Below are 13,752 nucleotides of genomic sequence, written 5' to 3'. Positions count from 1 at the left end.
GTAATAGAAGTATAAGGGGCAATCAAAAAGTTTTCTTTCCAAGTACGTATACTCAAGAATCGATATGCCAGTCAGCAAAATCGCAGTGACCACTGAGTCAGTTATCCCACCGACGCAACACATTGAAGATACCCATTCGGTAAAACGCCGTGTCCTGCTGCGTGAAGAAGTCTGTAACACAGCTACACATTCTCGTTTAACAAGAATCGTGGTCCTCCAAGGTCTATCTTAAGGGACCGATGCCGTGATAATCGCATGGGAAGAAACCAGGACTGTGGGGCGGGTGCTCGAGTGACTCCCACTTGACATGCCGTACCTTGTAGCTTCTGGGTTACGACATTTGCTATTTGGGGTCGTGTGTTATCATGAAGCAGCAGCATCCCATCTACATCTAAATTTATACTCCGCCAGCCACCCAACGGTGTGTGGCGGAGGGCACTTTACGTGCCACTGTCATTACCTCTCTTTCCTGTTCCAGTCGCGTATGGTTCGCAGGAAGAACGACTGTCTGAAAGCCTCCGTGCGCGCTCTAATGTCTCTAATTTTACATTCGTGATCTCCTCGGGAGGTATAAGTAGGGGGAAGCAATATATTCAATACCTCATCCAGAAACGCACCCTCTCGAAACCTGGCGAGCAATCTACACCGCGATGCAGAGCGCCTCTCTTGCAGAGTCTGCCACTTGAGTTTATTAAACATCTCCGTAACGCTATCACGGTTACCAAATAACCCTGTGACGAAACGCGCCGCTCTTCTTTGGATCTTCTCTATCTCCTCCGTCAAACCGATCTGGTACGGATCCCACACTGATGAGCAATACTCAAGTATAGGTCGAACGAGTGTTTTGTAAGCCACCTCCTTTGTTGATGGACTACATTTTCTAAGCACTCTCCCAATGAATCTCAACCTGGTACCCGCCTTACCAACAATTAATTTTATATGATCATTCCACTTCAAATCGTTCCGCACGCATACTCCCAGATATTTTACAGAAGTAACTGCTACCAGTGTTTGTTCCGCTACCATATAATCATACAATAAAGGATCCTTCTTTCTATGTATTCGCAATACATTACATTTGTCTATGTTAAGGGACAGTTGCCACTCCCTGCACCAAGTGCCTATCCGTTGCAGATCTTCCTGCATTTCACTACAATTTTCTAATGCTGCAACTTCTCTGTATACTACAGCATCATCCGCGAAAAGCCGCATGGAACTTCCGGCACTATCTACTAGGTCATTTATATATATTGTGAAAAGCAATGGTCCCATAACACTCCCCTGTGGCACGCCAGAGGTTACTTTAACGCCTGTATACGTCTCTCCATTGATAACAACATGCTGTGTTCTGTTTGCTAAAACCTCTTCAATCCAGCCACACAGCTGGTCTGATATTCCGTAGGCTCTTACTTTGTTTATCAGGCGACAGTGCGGAACTGTATCGAACGCCTCCCGGAAGTCAAGAAAAATAGCATCTACCTGGCAGCCTGTATCTAATATTTTCTGGGTCTCATGAACAAATAAAGCGAGTTGGGTCTCACACGATCGCTGTTTCCGGAATCCATGTTGATTCCTACATAGTAGATTCTGGGTTTCCAAAAACAACATGATACTCGAGCAAAAAACATGTTCTAAAATTCTACAACAGATCGACGCCATAGATATAGGTCTATAGTTTTGCGCATCTACTCGACGACCCTTCTTGAAGACTGGGACTACCTGTGCTCTTTTCCAATCATTTGGAACCCTCCGTTCCACTAGAGACTTGCGGTACACGGCTGTTAGAAGGGGGGCAAGTTCTTTCGCGTACTCTGTGTAGAATCGAATTGGTATCCCGTCAGGTCCAGTGGACTTTCCTCTATTGAGTGATTCCAGTTGCTTTTCTATTCCTTGGACACTTATTTAGATGTCAGCCATTTTTTCGTTTGTGCGAGGATTTAGAAAAGGAACTGCAGTGCGGTCTTCCTCTGTGAAACAGCTTTGGAAAAAGGTGTTTAGTATTTCAGCTTTGCGCGTGTCATCCTCTGTTTCAATGCCATCATCATCCCGGAGTGTCTGGATATGCTATTTCGAGCCACTTACTGATTTAACGTAAGATCAGAACTTCCTAGGATTTTCTGTCAAGTCGGTACATAGAATTTTACTTTCGAATTCACTGAACGCTTCACTTTGACATCGTTTAGCTCCTGTTTCTCTGAGAGGTTTTGGCTGCGTTTAAACTTGGAGTGATGCTCTCTTTGCTTTCGCAGTAGTTTCATAACTTTGTTGTTGTACCACGGTGGGTTTTTCCCGTCCCTCGGTGCACCGTTCCGCAACAGTGCTTTTCGTGGGACATTCTGCCCCACACACATATTCCACTCTGTTATGGATGTCTACTGCAACCAAGAAAAGAATAAACGGTATATTGATGCTGTTTCGATGTGTTTGGTAATAACGTCGCCATAGATCACGTTCCCGCATTTGTCACACGCACGCTGGAAACACAGGAATACCATGCTAATCCCTTCCGTACACGTCGGTGGTTATCTATCCACATTGGAGTCAGTGTGTGTTGTACACAGGGTGTTTCTGTAAAATCGTACAACAATGCAACAGGACATAGAGAAGACTCCACTGAACGATTTCAGGTAGAGAACTTGGGGTCAGAGAAGTCAGGAGATATGGAAGTAAATTTGTCTACTGTTTTGTCTAAGATTACTGTTTTCCACCTTATTTACAACCTACGTGCGTTCAAGTTTACACGTACTGTGCTGTTTATTTACGTATACACTCTTTATTTTCTGCAAGGAGCCGGCCGTGGTGGCCGAGCGGTTCTAGGCGCTTCAGTCCGGAACTGCGCGAATGCTACGGTCGCAGGTTCGAATCTTGCCTCGGGCATGGATGTATGTAATGTCCTTAGGTTAGTTATGTTTAAGTAGTTCTAAGTTCTAGGGGACTGATGACCTCAACTGTTAAGTCCCATAGTGCTCAGAGCCATTTGAACCATTTTTTTCTGCAAGGAAACAAGGAGGACGAGCCTGATTTCTATGGAATTTACCAGGCAGTCTGAACGGCCACCTGTACTTGAGGTTGTTGCAAAGAGTTCTACCTGAGTTGTTTCAGAACCTACCCTTGGTTGCTCATGAGAGGATGTGGATACAACATGACGGTGCATCGCCTCACTTCAGTGTGGATGTGCGCAGCCATCTCAGTGGTGTATTTCCTGGTCACTGAAGTGGAAGGGGAGGTCCTATTCCATGGTCTGCGAGGTCACCTGACCTGGATCCCCTTGATTATTTCCGATGGTGATATCTAAAGTCGATTGTGTATAAGACCCCAATGAAGACGAAGATGGAATTAGTTGCTAGAATTGTAGAATTGAAATCTGATTCGAAACATATCTGGGATATTTGTCAAGATGCGTCAGAATCTTGTTCGCCGATGTCATGCTTGCATTGAGGTTGATGGCCGTCAGTTTCAGCACATTTTATAAGAAACAGCAGAAATGGTACGTTCATTGTGTCAATGACGGTATTTGCAGTTAACTGTAACTAATGTAAATAAAAAAGTAAACATTAATGTGATTTTATTCCTATTATCTCCTTGCGCTGGCTTCTCCGACCTCAGGTTTGCTATCTCAAATTGTTCAGTGGAGCATCCTTTATGTCCTGCTAAATTTTTGCACGCTCTTACGGAAACACGCTGTATACGCTACAGCAACACCATCAAACGAGGTGGCGCAGTGGTTAACACACTGGACTCGCATTCGGGAGGACTGCGGTTCAATCCCGCGTCCGGTCATCCTGACTTAGGTTTTCCGTGATTTCCCTAAATCGCTTCGTGCAAATGCCGGGATGGTTCCTTTGAAAGGGCACGGCCGACTTCCTTCCCCACCCTTCCCTAATCCGATGAGACCAATGACCTCGCAGTTTGGTCTCCTCCCCCCAAATCAACCAACCAACCATCAAACGAAAATTTTTTGGTCGTTCCTTATGTATTCTGCAATATTTGATGTTATTTAAATATAAGAATGGTCTCTCTTTCAGGAATAGGTTTGTTCAATTTTCTGAGTTCAGTCTGATTAAATAACGAAAGTTGTAACTGCCATACGTGAAACGAGCAGCGATGACACCTGTATTCTTGCTTGTCACAAATATTTACAAATTTTTTCCGACTAAGTCGCGATTTCCAAAGGTGTGGTCAGGCAGGAATCTAAGATCACAGCTCAGATTGCTGCGAGTGAAACGATTAACGATAACAGTTATATTCCAGATGGTCACAAATATTTATCGACTTTTTCGCAAGTACGTCACGATTTCTGAGAGTGCACCCACACACTGGAGGAGCTGGTGTCGCTGACAGCTTATTAGGTCGACTGCTAACGACTGCCACGGTCGTATCGAGTAGCGTGTCATACAGACGTCACTTTACATTTAGCTTCTAATGCGACAGTTCCTCCATCGGGACCAGTGAAGGCAACCATGTTTCTTGCAACTGCCGCTAGCGCTTGTGGTGGAGTGATTCAATACTAGTGTACCATGTGAGTCAAAACTTGACCTATTTCCCTGCAAAATTGCACCAAGGCTAGGACTGTAAATTGTACAAATAAGATTGTGTACGGGGCAATTAAAAAGTTTCCGTTTGGGGGCGTTGCTGCAGCGTATATGTAATGTAGCGCGATTCCAATGTGGGTATATAAGCACCGACATGTAGGCAAGGAATTAGTGTAATATTGGTGTCGTTCTGAAGAGTGTGTAGTACATGCAGAAACGTGAACATACTGCTATTCTTTTCTTGGCGCTGAAGGAGAATGAAGAATGTGTATGGGACAGCATCTCTGTCGAAAAGCACCGTTCTGGAATGGCGCACCAAGTTCCGTGCTAGCCGAGATTCGACACAAGATGCTTGTCGATTTGGGAGGCTAGCCAATTCAAGTGTGAGAATTTCAAGCCTATACTTCCGGTCTCTCCCTGCGCAATTATCAAGCTATCGTCCTTGAAAAAAGACCACGAAGTGTCCATGGTTCCTGTTGGACAAGGACGTGCAGCAGGCAGTTATCGACTTCTTCACACAGCAGGATACGGTGTTTTACCAAACAGGTATCTTCAAACTGGTGCTACGGTGGGATGATTGCCTCAATAAAGCAGCATAATGATTCTGCACAGCACAGCCTTCGAGCAGAAACTTTTTGATCGCCCCTTTTATGAATTTTCAAAGTTGTAAACTCCTTTTAAGAGCAGCCTGCAGTTATAGTCGGTTTGCACTGTTCTGTAGCAGCAGAAATATGTAAGCGGGTGGATGTGCAGAACTGCAGTCCAGGCCGTTGTTGTTGCCGAGGTGCACGTACGCTGGCCTGCGACTGACCTGCGCCCTGGTGATGATGCTGAGGTTGGGGCGTCGCGCAGAGCCGCCGCAGAACTGCCGCAGCAGGCTGGACCTGGCTCCCCGCACGGTGGTGGCCTGCGCGGGCGTGAAGCCCAGCTGGCCGGAGGCGCCGTTGGGGTCGTGGCCGACGCGCTGGCCCAGCTGCGACGCGGCTTGCAGCATGTTGCCCACCAGCTGCGGCAGCCACTTGAAGCGCTCCACCGTCATCGGGCCGTCCGTGCCGTGCAGCGACGGCTGCGGGGAACCAACACACACAGTCAAACTTAATAAAGGAACGCCATCACCAGCAAGATCTTTGAGAAGGTAATACACCACTGGCCATAAAAATTGCTACACCAAGAAGAAATGCACATGATAAACTGGTATTCATTGGACCAATATATTATACTAGAACTGACATCTGATTACATTTTCACGCAATTTGGGTGCATAGATCCTGAGAAATCAGTACCCACAGCAACCACCTCTGGCCGAAATATCGGCCTTGATACGCCTGGGCATTGAGTCAAACACAGCTTGGATGGCGTGTACAGGTACAGCTGTCCAGGGCAGCTTCAACACGATACCACAGTTCATCAAGAGTCGTGACTGACGTATTGTGACTAGCCAGTTGCTCGGCCACCATTAACCAGACGTTCTCAATTGGTGAGAGATCTGGAGAGTGTGCTGGCCACGGCAGCAGTCGAACATTTTCTGTACCCAGTAAGGCCCGTACAGGACCTGCAACATGTTGTCGTGCATTATCCTGCTGAAATGTAGGGTTTCGCAGGGAACGAATGAAGGGTAGAGCCACGGGTCGTAACACATCTGAAATGTAACGTCCACTATTCAAAGTGCCGTCAATGCGAACAAGAGGTGACCGAGACGTGTAACCAATGGCACCCCATACCATCACGCCGGGTAATACGCCAGTATGGCGATGACGAATACACGCTTCCAATGTGCGTTCACCTCGATGAGGCCAAACGCGGATGCGACCATCATGATGCTGTAAACATAACCTGGATTCGTCCGAAAAAATGAGGTTTTGCCATTCGTGCACCCAGGTTCGTCGTTGAGTACACCATCGCAGGCGCTCCTGTCTGTGATGCAGCGCCAAGGGTAACCGCAACCATGGTCTCCGAGCTGATAGCCCATGCTGCTGCAAACGTCGTCGAACTGTTCGTGCAGATGGTTGTTGTCTTGCAAACGTCCCTATCTGTTGACTCAGGAATCGAGACGTTGCTGCACGATCTGTTACAGCCATGCGGATAAGATGCCTGTCATCTTGACTGCTCGTGATACGAGGCCGTTGGGATCCAGCACGGCGTTCCATATTACCGTCCTGAACCCACTGATTCCATATGCTGCTAACAGTCATTGGGTCTCGACCAATGTGAGCAGGAATGTCGCGATGCGATTAAACGCAATCGCGATAGGCTACAATCCCACCTTTATCAAAGTCGAAAACGTGATGGCACGCATTTCTTCTCCTTACACGAGGCATCACAACAACGTTTCACCAGGCAACGCAGGTCACTGCTGTTTGTGTATGAGAAACCGGTTGGAAACTTTCCTCATGTCAGCACGTTGTAGGTGTCGCTACCGGCGCCAACCTTGCGTGAATGCTCTGAAAATCTAATCATTTTCATATCACAGCATATTCCTCCTGTCGGTTAGATTTCGCGTCTGTAGCATGTCATCAACGTGGTGTAGCAATTTTAATGGCCAGTAGTGTATGTACACACATCAATGTGTTTGTTGTTTTTTCTCTGCGTTCAACAGTCTTCCCACAAACACATCAAAAACTTTATGACCTGATGTTTTGTAAATGGCTGTCCCTAAAACCGAAGTTAACGACACATGGCGGTATAGACTAACCGTTTTGCATTGACATTTCTACACTTCATCTCACCTGCTGCCCAGGAGAAAAGGAACATCGATGGTTCACTCTTGCCACATACACTTTGAGGTACTAACCAATCTATATATATAAAAAAGAAATACTTTTAGCTAATAGGCTGAAAATGAAGTAAATACTAACGCAGTGTTGTTCAATACGCCGTTTTCAGTCACTAACAGAAATATCTGTACTATACAGGGTGGTCCATTGATAGTGACCGGGCCAAATATCTCACGAAATAAGCATTAAACGAAAAAACTACAAAGAACGAAACTCGTCTAGCTTAAAGGGGGAACCCAGATGGCGCTATGGTTGGCCCGCTAGATGGGGCTGCCATAGGTCAAACGGATATCAACTGCATTTTTTAAAATAGGAACCCCCATTTTTATTACATATTCGTGTAGTACGTAAAGAAATATGAATGTTTTAGTTGGACCACTTTTTTCGCTATGTGATAGTCACAAACGTATACGTACGTGGTATCACGTAACATTCCGCCAGTGCGGACGGTATTTGCTTGGTGATACATTACCTGTGTTAAAATGGAGCGTTTACCAATTGCGGAACAACCGAAATAAAATGTTCAAACGTACCTACGTTCTGTATTTTAATTTAAAAAAACCTGCCTGTTACCAAAATTGTGAGCCATATGTTTGTGACTATTACAGCGCCATCTGTCACAAAGCGAAAAAAGTGGTCCAATTAAAACATTCGTAATATTTACTTACTACACGAATATGTAATAAAAATGGGGGTTCCTATTTAAAAAAAAACGCAGTTGATATCCGTTTGACCTACGGCAGCCCCATCTAGCGGGCCAACCATAGCGCCGTCTGATTTCCCACTTCAAGCTAGACCAGTTTCGTTATTTGTAGTTTTTCCGTTTGACGCTTATTTCGTGAGATATTTGGCCTGGTCACGATCAATGGACCACCCTATATATACCCATTACACTCTGTATATAAGCACTTACAGAGGCATTTTTACGTCGCTCAACTTGCATATGGCATTGTAAAGAAGACGGATAGTGTTGGTATGAAGTAGACTCCACCAAACGCCATAGAGTGGACTGGGGAGCGTAGTATACAGGTACTTACGTCGACGAAGGGGCTGCCCCTCTTGACGTCAAGGTTGTCCTCGGAGCGCAGGAAGTAGGGCAGCACGTCGGCCCAGGACCAGCCGCGGCAGCCCGAGGCGGCCCAGTGGTCGTAGTCCCAGGGGTTGCCGCGCATGTACATCATGCCGTGCAGCATCCCAGTGCCGCCCACCATGCGCCCTGCCACCGAGTAACGTCACAGTGAGATTACATGAGACAGTCTCAACAGCCGGGTGCTCAGAGGCATGCGACACCTCAGGCAAGTGAAAACAACTCAGTACGTGATTACTAGAGGCAGTCATAAAGTTCTGATCACGATCTAAAAAGACAGAAAGTTTTGCGATAAATTTTTTGTTTGTGTGCAGCGACATGTCTGCAGTCCTGACGCACATTGAAATGTCGGCACTACAGTTCCAAAGCACGCTGGTAGACCAGCCCAACTGCCAGAAACATCGCAGCCCACTGCACAGAGTACGCGAAAGAACTTGCCCCCACTTCTAACGACCGTGTACAGCAAGTCTCTAGAGGAACGGAAGGTTCCAAATGATTGGAAAAGAGCACAGGTGGTTGCAGTTTTCAAGAAGGGTCGTCGAGCAGATGCGCAAAACTGACATCGATCTGTTGTAGAATTTTAGAACATGTTTTTTGCTCGAGTATTATGTCATTTCTGGAAACCCAGAATCTACTCTGTAGGAATCAACATCGATTCCGGAAACAGCGATCGCGTGAGAGCCAACTCGCTTTATTTGTTCATGAGGCCCACAAAATATTAGATACAGGCTCCCAGGATGATGCCATTTTCTTTCCGGAAGGCGTTCGATACAGTTCCGCACTGTCGCCTGGTAAACAATGTAAGAGCCTACGGAATATCAGACCAGCTGTGTGGCTGGATTGAGGAGTTTTTTGCAAACAGAACACAGCATGTTCTTCTCAATGGAGAGGCGTCTACAGACGTTAAGGTAACCTCTGGCGTGCCACAGGGGAGTGTTACGGGACCATTGCTTTTCACAATATATATAAATGACCTAGTAGATATTGTCAGAAGTTCCATGCAGCTTTTCGCGGATGATGCTGTAGTATACAGAGAAGTTGCAGCATTAGAAAGTTGCAGCGAAATGCAGGAAGATCTGCAGCGGATAGGCACTTGGTGCTGGGAGTGGCAACTGGCCCCTAACATAGACAAATGTAATGTATTGCGAATGCATAGAAAGAAGGATCCTTTATTGTATGACTATATGATACGGGAACAAACACTGGTAGCAGTTACTTCCGTAAAATATCAGGGAGTATGCGTACGGAACGATTTGAAGTGGAATGATCACATAAAATTAATTCTTGGTAAGGCGGATGCCAGGTTGAGATTCATCGTGAGAGTCCTTAGAAAATGTAGTCCATCAACAAAGGAGGTGGCTTACAGAACACTCGTTCGACTTATACTTGAGTATTGCTCTTCAGTGTGGGATCCGTATTAGGTCGGGTTGACAGAGGAGATAGAGAAGATCCAAAGAAGAACGACGCGTTTCGTCACAGGGTTATTTGGTAAGCGTGATAGCGTTACGGAGAGTTTAGCAAACTCAAGTGGCAGACTCTGTAAGAGAGCCGCTCTGCATCGCGGTGTAGCTTGCTGTCCAGGTTTCGAGAGGGTGCGTTTCTGAATGAGGTATCAGATATATTGCTTTCACTTACTTATACCTCCCGAGGAGATCACGAATGTAAAATTAGAGAGATTCGAGCGCGCACGGAGGCTTTCCGGCAGTCGTTCTTCCCGCGAACCACACGCGACTGGAACAGGATAGGGAGGTAATGACAGTGGCATGTGCCCTCCGCCACACACCGTTGGGTGGCTTGCGGAGTATAAATGTAGATGTGTAGATGTAAAGTGCGGATTGGGTGCGCCATGCGTACCATGAGACTCATGTTTTATCGTGCACAGTGAGGCATGCCGATTTGTTATTAGAACGAAAAAAATACAAACTTCGCGATCTAGTCCTGAAGACCGTGCGATGTCGTCTGGCTGCTGCGAGATCCTTTGCCATATGGCATCACGGAGATATGGTATGGAAGGGCATGAAGTCAGAACACCGCACTCCCAGCCGTTGTCGACGCTTCAGACCTCTGAGCAGCTACCTCTCAGTCTGGTAAATCTTCAGTGTGAATCATAAGGCTATGTGCACCCTGTACCAGTCCTCCCAGCAAGGAAAAATTCTTGGCTTTATTGGGAATTGAACCGAGATCCCCCACATGGCAGTCGTCTACACTCATCTCTCAGCTACGGAGAATAGGCAGGAAAAAATTCGTTTCACTATACTTTTTAGCTCTCTGGAAGAGAACAACTGTCGTCAGGAAAAAATGAACGAAAAACAGAAGCAGAAAAAAGTTTAACTACTGTGTCCCGAAAGTAACTAAAATTGTACCTTATGTTATGTTAATTGGGGACCTAGAAACGACGGAGAGGCACCGTCCCTGCCGCAGCCGCAGTGGTCCGCAATCCCATGACGACTACCGCAGTCCACTGCACCCCTCCGCCACCCCATACCGAACCCAAGGTTATAGTGCGGTTCCGCCCCCGGTGGACCCCCCAGAGAACGTCTCACACCAGACGAATGTAACCCCTATGTTTGCGTGATATAGTAATGCTGGTGTACGCGTACGTGGAGAACTTGTTTGCGCAGCAATCACCGACATAGTGTAGCTGAGGCGGAATAAGGGGAACCAGCCCGCATTCTTCGAGGCAGATGGAAAACCGCCTAAAAACCATCCACAGACCGGCCAGCTCGCCGGACCTCGACACAAATCCCCCGGCGGATTCGTGCCGGGGACCGGCGCTCCTTCCCGCCCGGAAAAATTGTGCCTTACTAACGATCCGCTTTAGCTTTGCGTGGATAGCTCAAACTGTCTACAGCTGGACAATCTGTCTGGCATAGCAGTAATTTTGTTTACGGGCCACTGCATAGAGATATAATTAAATTTCAGATAATAGCTTTAGGTAACTGAAGATCATCGCTTTCATATAACTTAAACGATTTAAGCAGCGCACGCGAGGAAAGTTCTCAGAAGGCACCACTGTTACCTGTGCCACATTTTATTGGAATTTGGAGTGACATCTTATGGCGATGATGGGGGGCTGTGAACTAACCCACTGCCTGTTCTACCCGCCTGCAGGGCTAGTTTGGTATGAGATTTGGCCTCTCGCCAGGCACGCGACTACGGTGCCAGTACAATGTGAATGTGGTCCGCCCGACCACAGTGGAGTTCGGCACGAGCTAAGGGCCCTCTCCATCCACCTAGCTCCAGCACCAGTCTGGCGCGAGCTACGTTTTCTGTGTGACCTTACCCGCATTTCCCTTTGCATCCCTCAAACGTTAACTCTATACCAAAAAATCTGTTCTTACCAGCGTGTTACATTCTGCATTGCGGGTCATTTCGGAAGTCGGTGGTAGCTCGAACAAGCCACCCATTCGCTGTAGCACGTGCCAGCCTGACACTGCATTTGGCTGCCTTACACAGTTCCAGTGCGTTAGTGTTTGACGTCCCGTCGACAACGGGGTCATTAGAGACGGAGCGCAAGCTCGGGTTAGGGAAGGATTGGGAAGGAAATCGGCCATGCCCTTTCAAAGGAACCATCCCGGCATTTGCCTGAAACGATTTAGGGAAATCACGGAAAACCTAAATCAGGATGGCTGGAGGCGGGATTGAACCGTCGTCCTCCCGAATGCGAGTCCAGTATTCACCAGTAGGTGGCAACGGCATTGTTTTCACAGTGGTTCAAATCGTTCAAATGGCTCTAAGCACTATGGGACTTAACATCTGAGGTCATCAGTCCCCTAGACTTGGAACTACTTAAAGCTAACTAATCTAAGGACATCACACACATCCATACCCGAGGCAGGATTCGAACCTGCGACCGTAGCAGCAGCGCGGTTCCAGTCTGAAGCGCCTAGAACCGCTCGGGCACTTTCACAGTGGTGTAAGGCTTTAATTCACCATAGTTCAGCCACCTCGCACGTAATATTTACAAATTATACATACAAGTCTTCCTCGTGAATCAGTCTATCAGCGAAAACCGTATCAATATCTCTACAACAGATTCTGCAATTAGCCTTCACATACAGACAGATAAACGCAGTGTGGGGACTTTAATTATTGATATACAGGTATATAGATAGAAGATAGATAGAGGAAGAAGACAAAGGAAGTGTGTTTGAAGTACGTGCAAAATAAGCACTAAGGGCATGTCTGCACACCTGTCGTCGGTGATCCATAAAGCGAGCTGCGCAAGGATTGGTATGACTTTGTGAAAAACGCTGCAGTTGTTTCTCGTGACGTAGTGGGGTACACAGAGTGAAGGCTCGCCTACTCGGTCTTCAGTTTGCAGATCTGTGGAGGAGGTAAGGGCATGACCACAATCTGGCGTCTTACATTCTCTCAAGCTTCTACTCCCAACCCCCACCCTCTGCTCCGACCTCTCTGCTACACTCGCGCTACACAATTTGTTCATTAATAGGACTCTATTGCCCTTATACATGGTACACACATTTATTATTGATCCTTAATCCACTTTATTTAACAGCATACATTAATTTTATACCATTAAAAATCAGTTTTTAATAATGTGCGATTTTTTAGTCCCCTGCAAAGCGGAAACTTGTAGTCCTAGAGAACAAATGAATAGGAGCTTTCTCTCTGTGAAATTTAATGTACGTAGTTTAAGTTTGTTCTGGGAAACAATTTCACTAGAAGTCTCCGTTTTCGAGTTATTCAAGAAAAAGAAAAAGAGTGACCTTAAACCTCCCCCCCCCTCCACCCACGCCTCCATCCCAACGCTCATACCACACAGGTCAGGGGTTGCAGTATGTAGTTCATGGTACCACTGTACAAAAATTTGCGGCGACACGAAATTTTTCCCCCATTCAGTCTTTTTTTGGTCTTCGTTGAGTGGGCTATAAAATGAATGGAGTGTAGTGGTCGAGCAGCTCTTCATGGGGTATAGATTTCTGTAGTCATGCAAAGCGACGTCGCTGGACACCGGATAACAGGAATGATTTGGAGAGATGAAGTCACGATGTATCTTGTGGCAATCCAATGTAAGGGTTGGAGGTGGCAAATGCGTGGAGAATGTTACCTACCATCACGTGTAGTGCCAATAGTGAAGTACAGTGGTGGTTGTGTTAAGGTATGTGGGTGTTTTTCGTGGTTAGGGTGTGGTCCCCTTATTGCGTTTGAGAAAACTAGAAATGAAGAAGGATACGCACACGTTTTGCCACCTTGTGTACTGTGTACATTCGAAGAACATTTCGGAGACTATGACAATATCAGCATGACAATGTACTCCGTCATAAAGCAGCGCCTGAGGTAATGGTCTGTGAGCAATAACATTCCCGAAATAGACTGGCCTGTACAGAGTCGTAAC

The 13,752-nt window shown here is 46.6% G+C and overlaps 1 protein-coding gene across 2 annotated transcripts in view; it reads right to left on the bottom strand.

The window, feature by feature from the left end:
* The window catches only part of LOC124711647 (glucose dehydrogenase [FAD, quinone]-like), a 193,707-nt gene that overhangs the window by 14,869 nt on the left and 165,086 nt on the right, over window positions 1-13,752 (bottom strand). For both annotated transcript variants that reach the window (XM_047241833.1, XM_047241832.1), the window contains exons 4-5: window positions 8,344-8,522; window positions 5,344-5,598 (exon numbers count right to left, since the gene is read on the bottom strand). In XM_047241833.1, coding sequence (XP_047097789.1) covers window positions 5,344-5,598; window positions 8,344-8,522 — 434 coding nt within the window. The remainder of the gene's footprint in view (window positions 1-5,343; window positions 5,599-8,343; window positions 8,523-13,752) is intronic.

The sequence above is a fragment of the Schistocerca piceifrons genome, chromosome 8, assembly GCF_021461385.2.
Source record: "Schistocerca piceifrons isolate TAMUIC-IGC-003096 chromosome 8, iqSchPice1.1, whole genome shotgun sequence".
NCBI classification, from domain to species: domain Eukaryota; kingdom Metazoa; phylum Arthropoda; class Insecta; order Orthoptera; family Acrididae; genus Schistocerca; species Schistocerca piceifrons.
Note: the sequence above shows the minus strand (reverse complement) of the source record. Positions and strands in the feature narration are given on the sequence as shown.